The sequence below is a fragment of the Anolis sagrei genome, chromosome 1 (genome assembly GCF_037176765.1).
Source record: "Anolis sagrei isolate rAnoSag1 chromosome 1, rAnoSag1.mat, whole genome shotgun sequence".
In the NCBI taxonomy this organism is placed as follows: Eukaryota; Metazoa; Chordata; class Lepidosauria; order Squamata; family Dactyloidae; genus Anolis; species Anolis sagrei.
The window spans coordinates 335,277,195-335,297,342 of NC_090021.1; the positions used below are offsets into that span (position 1 = coordinate 335,277,195).

General features: G+C 43.0%; 1 protein-coding gene across 1 annotated transcript in view; it reads left to right on the forward strand.

Annotated features, from left to right (window-relative positions):
* Positions 1-1,574: 1,574 nt before the first annotated feature.
* Positions 1,575-20,148, forward strand: part of TMEM260 (transmembrane protein 260) — a 112,041-nt gene continuing 93,467 nt past the window's right edge. The window contains exon 1 of the mRNA XM_060753741.2: positions 1,575-1,688. Within this exon, the coding sequence (XP_060609724.2) occupies positions 1,595-1,688 (94 nt within the window). The 5' untranslated portion in view covers positions 1,575-1,594. The remainder of the gene's footprint in view (positions 1,689-20,148) is intronic.

Genomic DNA, 20,148 nt, shown 5'->3' on the forward strand with positions numbered 1-20,148 from the left:
AACCATCATCAGGTTGAAAACAAACCAAGAAAAGACATTGTGACTGTAAAAAATAATAATTAAAAGTTGCTTTTTCTGCTTTGGTTGTTTTCTTTCATAGGGAGGAGGGAGCAAGCTTGTTTTCTGCTTCCTTGGAGACTAGGACGCAATGGAACAATGGCTTCAAACTACAAGAAAGAATATTCCATCTGAACATGAGGAAGAACTTCCTGACTGTGAGAGCCGTTCAGCAGTGGAACTCTCTGCCCCGGAGTGTGGTGGAGGCTCCTTCTTTGGAAGCTTTTAAACAGAGGCTGGATGGCCATCTGTCAGGGGTGATTTGAATGCAATATTCCTGCTTCTTGGCAGAATGGGGTTGGACTGGATGGCCCATGAGGTCTCTTCCAACTCTCTGATTCTATGATTCTATGATTCTATGATTTTTCTTTCTTTTAAACATTGCTTTTTTCTGTTTTTATATAGATAGATACTGATCAAAGCATTCCTATAAAATACGCATTAATCGCACAGGAAAGAGACCAAAACACAGAACAGGAGTTTAACCATCATCAGGTTGAAAACTAATCAAGGAAAAACTTTGCTACTGCAATTTTTTTTCTTTTTCTTCCTTTAAAACAGTGTTTCTCAACCTGGGGGTCGGGACCCCTGTGGGGGTCGCGAAGGGGTGTCAGAGGGGTCGCCAAAGACCATCAGAAAACACTGTATTTTCTGTTGGTCATGGGGGTTCTGTGTGGGAAGTTTGGCCCAGTTCTATCATTGGTGGGGTTCAGAACGCTCCTTGATTGTAGGTGAACTATAAATCCCAGTATCTACAAGTCCCAAATGTCAAAGTCTATTTTCCCCAAACCCCATCAGTGTTCACATTTGGGCATATTGAGTATCTGTAACAAGTTTGATCCAGATCCATCATTGATCATGCCCACAGTGCTCTCTGGATGTAGGCGAACTACAACTCTCAAAACTCAAGGTCAATGCCCACCAATCCTTTCCAGTATTTTCTGTTGATCATGGGAGTTCTCTGTGCCAACTTTGGTTCAATTCCATTGCTGGTGGGGTTCAGAATGCTCTTTGTTTACATGTTAACTATATAAATCCCAGCAACTACAACTCCCAAATGACAAAATCAATCCCCCTGCCAACCCCACCATTATTCATATTTGGCATACTGGGTATTTGTGCCAAATTGGGTCCAGTGAATGAAAATACATCCTGCAGATCATTATTTACATAGCGATTCATAATGTTAGAGTTATGGTTGGGGGTCACCACAAAATGAGGAACTGTATTAAGGGGTCGTGGTATTAGGAAGGTTGAGAACCACTGCTTTAAAAGTTGTTTTTTTTTTTCTGCTTTGGTTGTTTTCTTTCCCTGCTGCAGTGCCGCTGCCGGCCAGGAGGGGGAGCGCGTCGCCGCTCTTCCAGACTAAGGAAAGAGCTTAGGCGCGGAGTGTACCATCGCGGCCACCGGAAAGGGGGGAGGAAGGCATCTTCTCATGGTTCCACCTAGCTCAGAATGGAAGGCGCCTGGCCACTGCTTTCCAATCCAGAGGAAGCGGGAGGTTTGTGCGCATGCGCACCGTGGTTGCTGGACTTCAATGGGGCGTCTAAGCCGGGCAGGCGCGGTGGGCGCGGCGGTGGCGGCTGTGTACGTGGGAACGCTGCCCCCCTCCGTGCCCGGGGGGGACTCCGGTAACGTAGCAGGACCTTTGCACCCACCCAAACCAAGTGCATGCACCACCTTGCCCCAAATGCATAGGTTTCAATGAGGGTTGCCACATTCCAAAGTGGAGGAGGCTCCTGTGCCCTTGAGTGCTAGAAATCACAGAGTTGCAAAATACAAACCTGGAGTGGGAGGGCTTTGCATTCAATTGCTGCCACTTCTCAAGCTGAAAGTGGGCTCCTGTGCCTTTAAATAAGGCCAGGTCCAAAATTAGTACATTTGGACTGTTTTTCAGGTTGCATGGCCATGTGCCGGTAGCATTCTCTCCTGACGTTTCGCCTGCATCTGTGGCTATATCAGGCACGGGCCAACTTGGGCCCTCCAGGTGTTTTGGACTGTTTTTCAGGCTGCGTGGCCATGTGCCAGTAGCATTCTCTCCTGATGTTTCGCCTGCATCTGTAGCTATAGCAGGCATGGGCCAACTTGGGCCCTCCAGGTGTTTTGGAGTGTTTTTCAGGCTGCGTGGCCATGGGCCAGTAGCATTCTCTCCTGACGTTTCACCTGCATCTGTAGCTATATCAGGCATGGGCCAACTTGGGCCCTCCGGGTGTTTTGGACTGTTTTTCAGGCTGCGTGGCCATGTGCCAGTAGCATTCTCTCCTGACGTTTCGCCTGCATCTGTAGCTATATCAGGCATGGGCAAATTTGGGCCCTCCGGGTGTTTTGGACTTCTAACTCCCACAATTCCTAACAGTTATAATTATATCCCACCCTATCTCCCCCCTTGGGACTTAGGACGGTTTACAAGTTGTGGCAAATACAATACTAAACAATGAATGTACTAACCAACACCACCCATATCTAATGGCATCTTCAGAGGTCTGTTGGAGGTGAGGCAATTGCAACATTCACACTTGCTTCAAACAGGGAAGGATTCCTTCTCCCACACTGGACAGTCCACACACACACACACACATATATATATATACGCACACACTAGCCGTCCCCTGCCATGTGTTGCTGTGGCCCAAATGGGGGTTCTGTGTGGGAGATTTGGCACAATTCTATCGTTGGTGGGGTTCAGAATGCTCTTTGACTGTAGGTGTACTATAAATCCCAGAAACTACAACTCCCAAATGTCAAGATTCAATTTTCCCCAAACTCCACCAGTGTTCACGTTTAGGCATAGTGAGGATTCGTGTAGAGTTTGGTCCTGATCCATCATTGTTTGAGTCCACAGTGCTTTCTGGATGTAGGTGAACTACAACTCCAAAACCAAAGGATACTGCCCACCAAACCCTTCCAGTATTTTCTGTTGGTCATGGGAGAGCTGTGTGCCAAGTTTGGTTCAATTCCATCGTTGGTGGGATTCAGATTGCTCTTTGATTGTAGGTGAACTATAAATCCCAGCAACTACAACTCCCAAATGACAAAATCAATTCTTTTAAGTGATGGTCATTCGTTGGCCTGATAGGTGTCTTGTGTCCAAATTTGGTGTCAATTCGTGTAGTGGTTTTTGAGTTATGCTAATTCCACAAACGAACGTTACATTTTTATTTATATAGATTGTGGAGCTGAAATTCATACTAACAATAAGGAAGAGGAGGAAGGAAGTGTAACTGTTGTGATACTCCATCATATAATCATGATCATAGCAGAGTTTGGGATATTATTTTTTTTTGGACTCTTACTCCTGGAATACCTCTTCAAACCTGGTTGTGGTAATTTCTGCTGTGATTGTTTCGGCCCTGCAAGTTTTGGGGAACCTTAGCCTCCCAATCCACCCTCCCCGCCAAAAGCAACTGATTATGAGCTCTAATACAGGTTGAGCCGTCCTTATTTGAAATTGCAACCCCAAATACTCCAAAATCCAAAGTTGCTCCCCTGCGTGGCTGCGATATTACACTTTTTGCTGGCTCATTCTGCATAAACGTTCTTTCATGCACAAAACTTGGATAAAACCTCACTACCTCTGAGGATGCTTGCCATAGATGCAGGCGAAACGTCAGGAGAGAATGCCTCTAGAACAGCGTTTCTCAACCTGGGGGTCGGGACCCCTGGGGGGGGGTCACAACGGGGTTTCAGAGGGGTCACCAAGACCATCAGAAAATACATTATTTTCTATTGGTCATGGGGGTTCTGTGTGGGAAGTTTGGCCGAATTCTATCGTTGGTGGGGTTTTCAGAATGCTCTTTGATTGCAGTTGAACTATAAATCCCAGCAACTACAACTCCCAAATGTGAAGGTATATTTTCCCCAAACTCCACCAGTGTTCACAATTCGGCCTATTGTATATTCGTGCCAAGTTTGCCAATTTTGGTCTAGATCCATCATTGTTTGAATCCACCGTGCTTTCTGGATGTAGGTGAACTACAACTCCCAAACTCAAGGCATTGGCCCACCAAACCCTTCTAGTATTTTCTGTTGGTCTTGGAAGTTCTGGGTGCCAAGTTTGATTCAATTCCCTCATTGGTGGAGTTCAGAATGCTCGTTGATTGTAGGTGAACTATAAATCCCAGCAACTACAGCTCCCAAATGACAAAATCAACCCCTCCCCCAACTCCACCAGTATTTAAATTGGGGTGTATTGGGTATTTGTGTCCAGTGAATGAAAATACATCCTGCATATCAGATATTTACATTACAATTTATAACAGTTGCAAAATTACAGTTATGAAATAGTAACGAAAATAATGTTATGGTTGGGGGTCACCACAACATGAGGAACTGTATTAAGGGGTCGCAGCATTAGGAAGGTTGAGAACCAGTGCTCTAGAACATGGCCATATAGCCCAAAAAAACCTACGATAACCCATTAGATAAAATTGCCTCGAGGCAATACTAGCGGTCCCCTGCCACGCGTTGCTGTGGCCCAGTCTCATGATCTGGAAAATAAAATAATGAGAAAGTGTTGGTTTCTAATATACTGTATGTAATGCTTGTGAGTTAAAAGGATTTTTTGTTGTTTCTTTGTCAGTGTCGATGTAGAGATTGCCTGTTTTGCCTATTTTGGAACATGCAACATATAATTGTCCTTCTTTGGGGGTCCCTTTCAAATCTATAATACTATATCTCTCTGTGTGTGAATCATATCTATCTATCTATATCTATGGCTGGATGGCTCTCTGTCAGGAGGGCTTTGATTACGTTTTCTTGCCCTGATGAAGGGAGATGGACTCGATGGCTTTGATGTTGGTCATAGGGGTTCTGTGTGGGAAATTGCCCCCATTCTGTCATTGGTAGGCTTCAGAATGCTTTTTGATTGTTGGTGAAAATCCCAGTGACTTGTTCATTCGTTCAGTCGTCTCCAACTCTTCGTGACCTCATGGACCAGCCTACGCCAGAGCTCCCTGTCGGCCGTTACCACCCCCAGCTCCCTCAAGGTCAGTCCAGTCACTTCAAGGATGCCATCCATCCATCTTGCCCTTGGTCGGCCCCTCTTCCTTTTACCTTCCACTTTCCCCAGCATAATTGTCTTCTCTAGGCTTTCCTGTCTCCTCATGATGTGGCCAAAGGACTTCAACTTTGTCTCTAGTCTCCTTCCCTCCAGTGAGCAGTCGGGCTTTATTTCCTGGAGGATAGACTGGTTGGATCTTCTCGCAGTCCAAGGCACTCTCAGAACTTTCCTCCAGCACCACAGCTCAAAAGCATCGATCTTCCTTCGCTCAGCCTTCCCTAAGGTCCAGCTCTCACATCCGTAGGTGACTACAGGGAATACCATGGCTTTGACTAGGTGGATCTTTGTTGCCAGTCTGATGTCTCTACTCTTTACTATTTTATCGAGACTGGACATTGCTCTCCTCCCAAGAAGGAAGCGTCTTCTGATTTCCTGGCTACAGTCTGCATCTGCAGTAATCTTTGCGCCTAGAAATACGAAGTCTGTCACGGCCTCCACGGTTTCTCCCTCTATTTTCCAGTTGTCAATCATTCTTGTTGTAGTCCCAGTGACTACAACTCCCAAATGTCAAGGTCTGTTCCCCCCAAACTCTATCTGTGTTTATATTTGGGCATATGGAATATTCGTGCCAAGTTTGGTCATTGTCTGAGTCCATGGTAGTCTCTGGATGTAGGTGAACTACAACTCCAAAACTCAAGGTCAAGGCCCACCAAACCCTTCTAGTGTTTTCTGTTGGTCAGGGGAGTCCTGTGTGCCAAGTTTGGTTCAATTCCATCCTTGGTGGAGTTCAGAATGCTCTTTGATTGTAGGTGAACTATACATCCCAGCAACTACAACTCCCAAATGACAAAGTCATAATTTTTTGAGTGATGGTCACTCCTTGTGTAGTGAGATGTTTTGTCACCAAATTTGGTGTGATTTTGTTCATTGGTTCTTTTGTTTTTAAGGTTCTCATGATGCACAGAGCATTTTTATCTATATAGATGTACTCTGTGTGTGTGTGATGTGGTGTGAATGATATATATAGGAGAAATGTCAGTGAAATTTCTGTTTAGACTCCCAAGGTATTGCATTTTGTACATGCAGATAGTCCAATCTAAGACACACAAACCTATATAGCAGGCCTGGGCAAATTTTGGCCCTCCAGGTGTTTTGGACTTCAACTCTAGTGGTTTTGCTCTTGGATCTGAATGCGAAACATGGTAGTAGCATCTCATACTTACTATATATTGTCATTGGACATTGCATTTTTGGCACATATTATTTCGCTCTGGGTATCTTAGATGTTTGCATTTCTTCAGCCAGTGTGGGTTTTTTTTCAGTCCCACAATTTGCCTTCTTTGGATGTGTATTGTTTCTCAAACTGAATCTTCTTTGGATGTGTATTGTTTCTCAAACTGAATCTGTAACACAATGGGATTAATACAATGCTAGATAAGTTGAGCATATGGGAATGTATATGATACTAGTCAAATATACAGTTAAGTGTACAATTCAGTAGATGACTATAGCTGGGAAGTACATATGTTTGTTTTGTTTTAAACTGTAATCAAAGTTTACAGGCAGGAATCAGCCAGGGCTTGAAGCTGCAAGGCTTTGCAATGCTAATCAAGGTGATGAATTGCAACATTCACATTTGCCTCCAACAGACAAGAGTTCTTTCTCCCACCCTGGACCTTCCACAGATATATAAACCCCCCTTGCTTAGTTTCCAACAGACCTCACAACCTCTGAGGATGCCTGCCATAGATGTGGGTGAAACGTTAGGAGAGAATGCTTCTGGAACATGGCTATACGGCCCACCAAATTCACTGCAACTCAGTGATTCTGGCGATGAAAGCCACATTGTAATCAAAGTGTGGGAAAGTTGTGGCCTTGAGTTCCCAGGTGGTATATAAATAAAGTAAATAATAATAATAATAATCTGCACACTGGGTGCAGTGCCTAAAGACCTTGGCCTGCACTTAAATACAATCGCCGCTGAAAAAATTACCATCTGCCAGCTGCAGAAGGCCACCTTACTGGGATCTGTACACATTATTCGCCAGATCTGCACGCATTATTCGCCGATACATCACACAGGCCTAGACACTTGGGAAGTGTCCGACGTGTGATCCAATTCAACAGCCAGCAGTGTCTGCTGTGGACTCATCTTGTGTTTCTAATAATAATAATAACAACAACAACAACAATAACAGCAGGATTGAAGAGAAACAAGTGGAAAATATTTCACAATATGAGGATTTAAAGATCAAACTGCAAAGACTCTGGCACAAGCCAGTCAAGGTGGTCCCAGTGGTGATCGGCACGCTGGGTATAGTGCCTAACGACCTTGGCCTGCACTTAAACACAATCGGCGCTGACAAAATTACCATCTGCCAGCTGCAAAAGGCCATCTTACTGCGATCTGCATGCATTATTCACCAATACATCACAGAGTCCTAGACACTTGGGAAGTGTCCGACGTGTGATCCAATACAACAGCCAGCAGAGTCATCTTGTCTGCTGTGGATTCATCTTGTGTTTCAAATAATAATAATAGCAGTAATAACAATACATTTCTGCACTCAGCTCAAGTACAGCTTTCCATTGCTTCAGTGGTCTGAATTATGCTACCATTTAGATAGCATTGGATTGTAATTTCAGCACCTTAAACAACAACAACAACGACAACAATGACAACAACACATTGCACTCAATGCAAGGGCAGATTTTCACTACTTCTGTGGTTTGAATTATGCTACCCTTTAGATAGCATTGGATTGTAATTTCAGCACTGTACACAACAGCGACAACACATTGCACTCAATGCAAGGGCAGATTTCCACTACTTCTGTGGTCTGAATTATGCTACCCTTTAGATAGCATTGGATTGTAATTTCAGCACTGTAAACAACAGCGACAACACATTGCACTCAATGCAAGGGCAGATTTCCACTACTTCTGTGGTCTGAATTATGCTATCCTTTAGATAGCATTGGACGGTAATTTCAGCTCTGTAAACAACAACAACAACACATTTCTGCACTCAATGCAAGGGCAGATTTCCATTACTGTGGTCTGAATTATGCTATCCTTTAGATAGCATTGGATTGTAATTTCAGCACTGTAAACAACAACAACAATGGCAACAACACATTGCACTCAATGCAAGGGCAGATTTCCACTACATCTGTGGTCTGAATTATGCTACCCTTTAGATAGCATTGGATTGTAATTTCAGCACTGTAAACAACAACAACAACAACGACAACACATTGCACTCAATGCAAGGGCAGATTTCCACTACTTCTGTGGTCTGAATTATGCTACCCTTTAGATAGCATTGGATTGTAATTTCAGCACTGTAAACAACAACAACAACAACGACAACACATTGCACTCAATGCAAGGGCAGATTTCCACTACTTCTGTGGTCTGAATTATGCTACCCTTTAGATAGCATTGGATTGTAATTTCAGCACTGTAAACAACAACAACAACAACGACAACACATTGCACTCAATGCAAGGGCAGATTTCCACTACTTCTGTGGTCTGAATTATGCTACCCTTTAGATAGCATTGGATTGTAATTTCAGCAGCCTTGAGTTCCCAGTGGGGAAAAGGTGGTTAAGAAATAAAGTACTGTAAATAACAATAATAATACATTTCTGCACTTAACGCAAGGGCAGATTTCTACTGGTTCAGTGGTCTGAATTATGCTACCCTTTAGATTGCATTGAGTGCAGAAATTAGTTGTTGTTGTTGTTGTTGTAATTCTCAGCAGCCTTGAATTCCCAGCGGGAGAAGGGTTGGATAGAAATAAAGTACCATAAATAATAATAATAATAATAATAATAATAATAATAATAACTAACTTTGAGGGAAGTCAATAGTAGTAAACTGCTTCAAGTGCAAAAGGCAAAGAGGGAGTACCGTAAAAACACAATCCAGAGCAGAAGAGAAAACTGGCAAAAGAAGGCTCTCCATGGACAGTTCCTGGGGAAAATTGAGAGCCAAATTGACAAAGAAAAAAATGATTAATTGGAACTTGTGCCACAAATACCATCTGCCTGCAACAAAGAACTGGTGGGATCACAAGCCAGAAAAAGTTACACACCAAATTCCCCTGGGACTTCCGGATTCAGACACAGAGTTTTGGAGCATAATAGTCCTGACTTCACAATCGTGTTAATAAACAAAGTATGGATCGTCAATGTTGCAATCCCAGGTGACAGCAGGATTGAAGAGAAACAACTGGAAAAGCTGACACAATGTGAAGAATTAAAGATCGAACTGCAAAGACTCTGGCACAAGCCAGTCAAGGTGGTCCCAGTGGTGATCGGCACACTGGGTGCAGTGCCTAAAACCTTGGCCTGCACTTAAACACAATCGGTGTGGACAAAATTACCATCTGCCAGCTGCAGAAGGCCACCATACTGGGATCTGCACACATTATTTGCCGATACATCACACAGTCCTAGACACTTGGGAAGTGTCCGGCGTGTGATCCAATTCAACAGCCAGCAGAGTGTCTGCTGTGGACTCATCTTGTTGTGTTTCAAATAATAATAATAATAATAATAATAATAATAATAATAATAATAATAATAAAATTCTGCACTCAGCACAAGGGCAGATTTCTACTGCTTCAGTGGTTTGAATTTAGATAGCATTAGATTGCAATTCCCAGCAGCTTTAGGCAACATAGGCAATGGAGGGGATGCTAGAAATTGCAGTCCAAAAGCAACTGGCGGGCCATATGCCAGCACTAGTTCAGTGAGACCGTATTTCAAATTATTTGATTTTCTTTCTTTCAGCATTCACACCCGTACATAAAAATTAGAAATTAAAACGGCCTGGGTGATTCTCACTTTTGGTATTTAATGAGCAGTCTTTACACTTGAGAGTTGTAGCTAATTCCTTCAAGGCTGCCTTTGCAATTAATAGTCATCATCTGATTTCTTGACTGCTGTCTCCATTTCGCTTAATGACTCTGAACCAAGGTGCAGGAGGAAGTCTTTATTTATTTCAGTGTTTTCATCGCCCATTTTAAAGTTAAGCAAATCATCTGTTTTTATTGTCCGAATAGTCAGCTGTCGCCCTACTTTTTTTGCACTTTTTTCACCTTAACTTTCATCAGTGGTCATTCAAAGTCTTTGCTATTTTCTGCAGAATTTGGCATTCTTTGCAACAGTGGCTTATGTCACGTTTGTGCCAATGATGTTTTGCTTTTCGGAAAAAGGAGAATTGGATTTTTTTCCCCCTCTGGAATTTACTGTTATGTCCTGAATTACATTATAATTATAATTATTATATTTATTTATATCCTGCTTTATTTTTCTTGCCAGAGACTCAAAGTGGCTCTGGATTATAATTATAATTATTATTTTTATTTATACCCTGCTTTAGCTTTCTTGCAGGAGACTCTTGTTATTATTATTATTATTATTATTATTATTCCACATGCATTCAAATCTTTCTGTTGAATTTATTTTAGAGGAATATTTGTAATTATGTATATATATATATATATATGTAATTATGTTTTATATATATATATATATATATATATAACATAATTACATATATATAATTATATATATATATAGGTAATTATATATATATATATACACACATATATATGTAATTATATATACATACATATATACACACACATATATATGTAATTATATATACATACATATATATATATAATTACATATATATATGTAATTATATATATGTGTATGTAATTATGTTATATATATATAACATAATTACATAATATAATATAATTAACATAATTATATAATTATATAATTAATTAATATATTAATTAATTAATATATTAATTAATTAATATATAAGTAATTAAATAACATAATAATATAATTAACATAGGATGAGTAGGATGAGTATCGTTTATGGGTGCCCTTGAAAGAACACTATTTTTTTTAAGGTCACATATATCTTGTTATCAACAGTACATTTCTTTTGCCAAAGTATATTGTAATATTGACAATTTTACTCACTCACTTCCCGAACTACTTCTCAGTTCTGTTTCAAGTTCAGAAAATTGATGTATTATTCGTTGAACATTTCAAAATAGTACTAGCGTATATACCTGCCGTTTTCTGGGTGCCCACCTGCTTTCTCCCTTCTCCATCTCTGAGAAGGTCTATCTCGCAATGGCTCCATGGCAACTCTCTGTTGGCTCTCTTTGTGGCTCTTTCTTTCCTTCCTCCATTTCCCTCATGCACCTCTTTCTTTGCTTTCTCCTCTCTTCTTTTTCTTCTCTCCCTCCTTTTGTCCTGTTTTTTTTCCTTTTCTTTTCTCTTTTTTCACTCCCCTTCTCTCATACCTTTCCCATTTTCTTTTCCCAACTTTCCTACCTTCTATCCATCCCTCTTTTTTCTTTCAGTCTGATTTCCTTCCCTCTCCTCCTTCTCCTTTCTCTTCTCTCTTTCTCTTTCTTTCCTCCATGCCTCTCATATCTTTCTCCCTTTCATTTCTCTTCCTGAATTTTCTGAACTTGAAATAGGACTAAGAAGTAGTACAGGAAGTCAGTGAGTAAAATTGTCAATACTACAGAAGGCTGAGAGGAGATATGATAGCCATGTATAAATATGTGAGAGGAAGCCACAGGGAGGAGGGAGCAAGCTTCTTTTCTGCTTCCCTGGAGACTAGGACGCGGAACAATGGCTTCAAACTACAAGAGAGGAGATTCCCCCTGAACATTAGGAAGAACTTCCTGACTGTGAGAGCCGTTCAGCAGTGGAACTCTCTGCCCCGGAGTGTGGTGGAGGCTCCTTCTCTGGAAGCTTTTAAGCAGAGGCTGGATGGCCATTTGTCAGGGGTGATTTGAATGCAATATTCCTGCTTCTTGGCAGAATGGGGTTGGACTGGATGGCCCATGAGGTCTCTTCCAACTCTTTGATTCTATGATTCTATGATTCTATCCTTCCTTCTCTCTTCTTCCTTCCTCTTTCTCTTCCCTTGCCCTTCCCTTCTCTTCCCTTCTTTCTCTCCTTCTCCCCCTTCTCTTCCTTCCTTCCTTCCTTCCTACACATATACACAAATATATACACACATATACACATAACCCATATGTGTATAACACACACACATACATAACGTAAACATACAAAATGCTTATACGCAGACTGGGCCACAGCAACATGTGGCAGGGAACGGCTAGTGTATACACACACACACACATGCATATCTGTACATACACACACACATCATACAAGGTTAGGAGCATCAAAGAAGACACCAAGTTTGATACTTCTAATTTGGAAAAAAAACCACACAGACAGACACAAATAAGTTAGCCCTTATTGTGAAAATATGGATGCATCCACACTGCAGGTGTAATGCAGTTTGATATCTCTTGATCTACAATGTGAAACTACAACTCTCATAATTCCATAGTCTTAAGTCATAGTAGTTAGAGTGCATTAATTCTGCACTGTAGGTGCACTCTCTGATTCGGACAGTTTTCAGGATACAAATGGAGCAAATATCCGAAATGTTTGGGATCAAAAATGTTTTGGATGTTGGAATACCCGTATTTGCATATACTCATATGTGAATTATGAGATATACAATTAGAGGTGGCACCCAAGGACTGCAGATGCGGGGCACAGTTCAATATATGCTTTATTCGTTAATTTGAGACTTGAGAGAGTTATTTCCAGTCCCTTAAATCATTTCCAGGGTTGTATTGTCAAAGGCTTTCATGGCTGGACTCAATAGGTTCTTGTAGGTTTTTTTGGGCTATAGGGCCATGTTCTAGAGGCATTTCTCCTGACGTTTCACCTGCATCTATGGCAAGCATCCTCAGAGGTAGTGAGGTCTGTTGGAAATAGGAAAATGGGTTTATATATCTGTGGAATGACTGGGGTGGGGCAAAGAGCTCTTCTCTGCTGGAGCTAGGTGTGAATGTTTCAGCTGACCACCTTCATTAGCATTTGAAGGCCTGCCTGAGCCTGGGGGAATCTTTTGTTGAGAGGTGTTAAGATGTGCCTGATTGTTTCCTCTCTGCTGTTTTGCTGTTGTAATTTTAGAGTTTTTTTTAATACTGGTAGCCAGATTTTGTTCATTTTCATGGTCTCCTCCTTTCTGTTGAAATTGTCCACATGCTTGTGGATTTCAATGGCTTCTCTGTGTAGTCTGACATGGTGGTTGTGAGAGTGGTCCAGCATTTCTGCGTTCTCAAATAATATGCTGTGTCCAGGTTGGTTCATCAGGTGCTCTGCTATGGCTGACTTCTCTGGCTGAAGTAGTCTGCAGTGCCTTTCATGTTCCTTGATGCGTGTTTGGGCAATGCTGCGTTTGGTGGTCCCTATGTAGACTTGTCCACAGCTGCATGGTACACGGTAGACTCCTGCAGAAGTGAGAGGATCCTTCTTGTCCTTTGCTGAACGAAGCATTTGTTGGATTTTCTTGGTGGGTCTGTAGGTGGTTTGTATGTTGTGTTTCCTCATTAGCTTCCCTCTGCGGTCAGTGGTTCCCTTGATGTATGGCAAGAACACTTTTCCTCTGGGTGGATCTTCGTCTTTACTCTCGTGGCTTCTTCTCGGTGGTCTTGCAGCTCTTCTGATGTCTGAGGTGGAGTCTCCATTGGCCTGGAGAGCCCAGTTGAGGTGGTTCAGTTCATCTTGGAGGAGGTGGGATTTGCAGATTCTTTTTCTTGGTGGGTTTGTAGCACCATTAAAGCCTTGGCAGACCGTGCAAAAAGAGTCATTATATGTACCGTATACCATGCAGCTGTGGACAAGTCTACATAGGGACCACCAAACGCAGCGCCCAGACACGCATCAAGGAACATGAAAGGCACTGCAGACTACTTCAACCAGAGAAGTCAGCCATAGCAGAGCACCTGATGAACCAGCCTGGACACAGCATATTATTTGAGAACACAGAAATGCTGGATCACTCTCACAACCACCATGTCAGACTACACAGAGAAGCCATTGAAATCCACAAGCATGTGGACAATTTCAACAGAAAGGAAGAGACCATGAAAATGAACAAAATCTGGCTACCAGTATTAAAAAACTCTAAAATTATAACAGCTAAACAACAGAGAGGAAAAAACCAGGCACAGATTAACACCTCCCAGCAACAGATTTTCCCAGGCGCAGGCAGGCCTTCAAATGCTAATGAAGGTGATCAGCTAAACATTCACACCTAACTGCAGCAGGGAAGAGCTCCTTGCCCCACCCCAGCCATTCCACAGATATATAAACCCATTTTTCCTACTTCCAACAGACCTCACAACCTCTGAGGAAGCTTGCCATAGATGCAGGCGAAACGTCAGGAGAAATGCCTCTAGAACATGGCTCTATAGCCCGAAAAAAACCCACAAGAACCTATTATATGTATCGTCGGTAAAGCCAGTAATTTCCCAATACATCTCTTACACCACCAACACACCAATCGAAACTAACTTCTTCTGCTCTCCCACTTGAAAAGCATCATCATAAAACAAAACATCCAAAGTTAAAATTGTTCTTTGTGCATTGAGCATCATGCTGCACTTGCACATTGTGGGTTCAGCAAATAACCTAAATGTACGCTGCACTCGTCTTTTGCTTTTACTCTTCCGGAAATTCCGATTCCCAAGAAAGCGGAGCTCTCCTCCGCGGCAACATCATGACGTGATTTAATAAAAAGGAAGATGGGATGATATTTTAAGCAAATCCTTTCCTAAGTATAGCCATGTACCAAAGGAGCTTAGAGAGTGCACACTTGACTGTGGCTCGAAACAAAACAACACAAAGCCCAGAACTAATTCCAAAATGTTTCTTCCCGGAGCGCCTTGCCAGCGAAACATATTGTAAAGTCAGAAATCGGAACCCTTCATATGTTAATGAATGTGGGGCCACCTATATTTCCAGTGTGACATGAACCGGAGTGTTTGTTTACGTGTGTATCTACACTGTAAAATTAATGGAGTTTAACTGCCATGGCTCAATGCTATGGAATCCTGGTAGAAGTAGAGTTGGAAGAGACCATCCAGTCCAACCCCTTTCGGCCAAGAAGCAGGAAAACACATTCAAAGCACCCCCGACAGATGGCCATCCAGCCTCTGTTTAAGAGCCTTCAAAGAAGGAGCCTCCACCACACTCCGGGGCAGAGAGTTCCACTGCTGAACAGCTCTCACAGCTCTTCCTAATGTTCACATGGAATCTCCTTTCTTGTAGTTTGAAGCCATTGTTCCATGTCCTAGTTTCCAGGGCAGAGAAAAATTATTTATTTATTTATTTATTTATTTGCTTTATTTCTATACCGCATTTTTCAGCCTGATAAGGCGACTCAATGCGGTTTACACAATGAAAATTATCACAATAACATCAATACTATCACAACAATATCCTAAACAATTAAAACACATCATATACAGCAACAAAATCAAACAGTCATTAACAATTCATAACGCCTCAAGATGAAATCAGATCCGTTCTCGTAATCCTTGTGCCATTCCTGAGATCAAATTTTGCCATCCTCCTATATTCAGTTGCATTGATTAGCCAAACGCTTGTTCATAGAGCCAGGTCTTAACCTTCTTCCGAAACGCCAGCAGCGAAGGGGCCTGTCTGATGTCTACAGGTAGGGAATTCCATAGCCGAGGGGCCACCACCGAGAAGGCCCTGTCCCTCGTCCCCGCCAACCGCGCCTGTGACGCAGGCGGGACCGAGAGCAGGGCCTCCCCGGACGATCTTAATGTCCTAGTCGGTTCATAGGTGGAGAAAACAAGCTTGCTCCCTCCTCCCTATGACCTCATAGAATCATAGAATCAAAGAGTTGGAAGAGACCTCATGGGCCATCAAGTCCAACCCCCTGCCAAGAAGCAGGAAAATTGCATTCAAATCACCCCAGACAAATGGCCATCCAGCCTCTGCTTAAAAGTTTCCAAAGAAGGAGCCTCCACCACACTCTGGGGCAGAGAGTTCCACTGCTGAACGGCTCTCACAGTCAGGAAGTTCTTCCTCATGTTCAGATGGAATCTCCTCTCTTGTAGTTTGAAGCCATTGTTCCGCATCCTAGTCTCCAAGGAAGCAGAAAACAAGTTTGCTCCCTCCTCCCTGTGGCTTCCTCTCACATATTTATACATGGCTATCATATCTCCTCTCAGCCTTCTCTTCTTCAGGCTAAACATGCCCAGTTCCCTAAGCCGCTCCTCATAGGGCTTGTTCTCCAGACCCTTGATCATTTTAGTCGCCCTCCTCTGGACACATTCCAGCTTGTCAATATCTCTCTTGAATTGTGGTGCCCAGAATTGGACACAATATTCCAGGTGTGGTCTAACCAAGGCAGAATAGAGCATGGGGAGCATGACTTCCCTGGATCTAGACACTAGACTCCTATTGATGCAGGCCAAAATCCCATTGGCTTTTTTTTTACTGCCGCATCGCATTGTTGGCTCATGTTTAACTTGTTGTCTGCGAGGACCGAAGATCTTTTTCACACGTACTGCTCTCGAGCCACATGTTTCCCCATTTTGTATCTTTGCATTTTATTTTTTTCTGCCTAAGTGGAGTATCTTTCATTTGTTCCTGTTGAACTTCATTTTGTTAGTTTTGGCCAATCATCTCTCTAATCTGTCAAGATCGTTTTGAATCTGATCCTGTCTTCTGGAGTATTGGCTCTCCCTCCCAATTTGGTGTCATCTGCAAACAAGGTCTTTGGGCTTCTATGCCAAAGAGTGCAAGTGGCTCATCAAACTGCACATCCTAGGATTCCGTAGCATTGAGTCATGGCAGTCGAAGTGGTGTCATACTGGAATAATTCTGCAGTGTAGATCCACCTTTGCTTAATATTGTGTTCTGCACTGATGGCAAAGCCTCGTCTTGTTGTTCAGTTTGGGTTTTCTTTGTGTGTGTGTTTAAAGGGGAGCTCTTTTACCCTGATCTTGCATTACGAATGTTGCATGTATTAAGTTATGCAATCTGTAATTCTCCCCATTTATAAAAAGAAACCACTCTGTAAATATTAACTAATCCCTCAATATGTAGCCTGGAAGTGGGCAAGTGCCCTTATTTAATGTTTTTTTCTTTGCAAATGGATCGGGAAGCCATAAGAAGGGCTTTTTATAAGGGATTGGAACAGGGTGCAAAAGAGATAATGTGTTACCCCCTGGGATGCCGTGGTGCCAAGCATCTGGAATTCCCTCTCTTCTCGATATGAAAGGCTTTCTTTCCTCTTCTCCTTTTATTTATAGCCTTCTTTTTGTTCCCAGATTCGTTTATAAAATGAAATATAAATGATCATCAAGTTTGCAGATGACACCAAATTGGGAGGGATAGCCAATACTCCAGAGAACAGGAGCAGGATTCAAAACGATATTGATAGATTAGAGAGATGATTGGTGAAAACTAACAAAATGAAGTTCAACAGGGACAAATGCAAGATACTCCACTTAGGCAGGAAAAACGAAATGCAAAGATACAGAATGGGGGACAATGCCTGGCTCGAGAGCAGTGCGTGTGAAAAAGATCTTGGAGTCCTCGTGGACAACAAGTTAAACATGAGCCAACAATGTGATGTGGCGGCAAAAAAAGCCAATGGGATTTTGGCCTGCATCAATAGGAGCATAGTGTCTAGATCTAGGGAAGTCATGCTCCCCATGCTCTATTCCGCTTTGGTTAGACCACACCTGGAATATTGTGTCCAATTCTGGGCACCACAATTCAAGAGTGATATTGACAAGCTGGAATGTGTCCAGAGGAGGGCGACTAAAATGATCAAGGGTCTAGAGAACAAGCCCTATGAGGAGCGTCTTAAGGAGCTGGGCATGTTTAGCCTGAAGAAGAGAAGGCTGAGAGGAGACATGATAGCCAGGTATAAATATGTGAAAGGAAGCCACAGGGAGGACGGAGCAAGCTTGTTTTCTGCTTCCTTGGAGACTAGGACGCGGAACAATGGCTTCAAACTACAAGAGAGGAGATTCCATCTGAACACGAGGAAGGACTTCCTGACTGTGAGAGCCATTCAGCAGTGGAACTCTCTGCCCCGGAGTGTGGTGGGGGCTCCTTCTTGGGAAGCTTTTAAACAGAGGCTGGATGGCCATCTGTCAGGGGTGATTTGAATGCAATATTCCTGCTTCTTGGCAGAATGGGGTTGGACTGGATGGCCCATGAGGTCTCTTCCAACTCTTTGATTCTATGATTCTATGAAATAAAACCGAGCACACAGAGCTAAAAAAAATTCAGGAGGTTGTGAATAAAATAGTAATAAACCAGTCATATAATTACAAGCCATTTGAAATAATGAAGCAAAAGCACCAAGGCCCCTTCTACATTGCCCTATAATACATTTAAAGTATAGTCAGTGTAGACCAGTGGTTCCCAACCTTTTGTTGATCAAGGGCCACTTTGACCAGGGACCGCTTGGACCAAGGACCACTTAACCAAGGACCACTTGACCAGGGGCCACTTTGACCAGGGGCCACTTTGACCAGGGACCACTTGACCAGGGACCACTTTGACCAGGGACCACTTGACTAAGGACCATTTGAACAGGGGCCACTTTGATCAAGGACCACTTGATCAAGGACCATGTGACCAGGGACCACTTGATCAAGGACCACTTTGACCAGGGGCCACTTGGCAAAGGATCACTTGAACAGGGGCTACTTTGACCAGGGGGCACTTTGACCAGGGGCCACTTTGACCAAGGATCACCTGACCAGGGGCCACTTTGACCAAGGACCACTTGAACAGGGGCCACTTTGACCAGGGACCACTTTGACCAGGGACCACTTGACCAAGGATCACTTTGACCAAGGACCACTTTGACCAGGGGCCACTTTGACCAAGAACCACTTGACCAGGGACCACTTGACCAGGGGTCACTTTGACCAGGGACCACTTTGACCAGGGGCCACTTTGACCAAGGACCACTTGACCAGGGACCACTTGACCAAGAATCACTTGACCAAGAACCACTTTGACCAGGGACCACTTGACCAAAAGCCCCTTTGACCAGGGACCGCTTTGACCAGGGACCACTTGACCAGGGGCCATTTTGACTAGTGACCACAGACCAACATTCGTTTCTAAGGGTTATGTATCAGTTTTTGTTCAAATTTAGATTCGGTTTGGTTATTTGAGACCGCGGACCATATTTTCATTCCATGGACCATAGGTTGGGAACCGCTGGTGTAAAGTTATATCACTGCATTAATTACATGAGCCTACACTTACCATGTAATACACTTTCAAAGTAAGATAAGCCAGCAGTCCCAAATTTCCTTTAAATAGTCTTTATCTGCTGATGCAATTACATCAGAAAGGAGGCCCTTCTGATCTCCATAGGGTTTTGAGTCTGGAAGTGACCACTAAGAAGTCATCTTCTTGCCCCACTAAATGTGGCATTGAGGATAGTGGTACTGAAAGAATTGCCATTGTGTGTGGGTGAGATGTGTGGTTTGCCTAAATATTTACATACTTAGGTGATCCCTCGTTGTCCGAGTAGGATAGTCTTCCAAGATGGGTCCATAGGTGACTGTGGAGCCCTATTCTTGATCTGCATCTTCTCCCGCAGTGAGGACATTGGTTTTCAGGTGAAAGGCGGTCCCCATTGGGGTTGGCTTGATGTGCCTTCCTCTTGGCACGGTTCTCTCTTTCGCCCTCCATTCGTGCCTCCTCAAATTCTACAGCACTGCTGGTCACAGCTGACCTCCAGCTGGAGCGCTCAAGGGCCAGGGCTTCCCAATTCTCAGCGTCTATGCCAGAGTTTTTAAGATTGGCTTTGAGCCCATCTTTAAATCTCTTTTCCTGTCCTCCAACATTCCATTTTCCATTCTTGAGTTCGGAGTAAAGCAACTGCTTTGGGAGACGGACAACGTGGCAGGTCCAGCGGAGTTGATGGTGGAGGACCATCACTTCAATGCTGTTCTTTGCTTCTTCCAGCATGTTGACATTTGTCTGCTTCTCTCCCAAGAGATTTGCAGGATTTTCTGGAGGCAACGCTGATGGAATCGTACCAGAAGTTGCATGTGACATCTGTAGACAGTCCACGTTTTGCATGCATATAGCAGGGTTGCCTAAATACCCTAAAGGCATCAGAGTACAGTAGAGTCTTGCTTATCCAACCTTC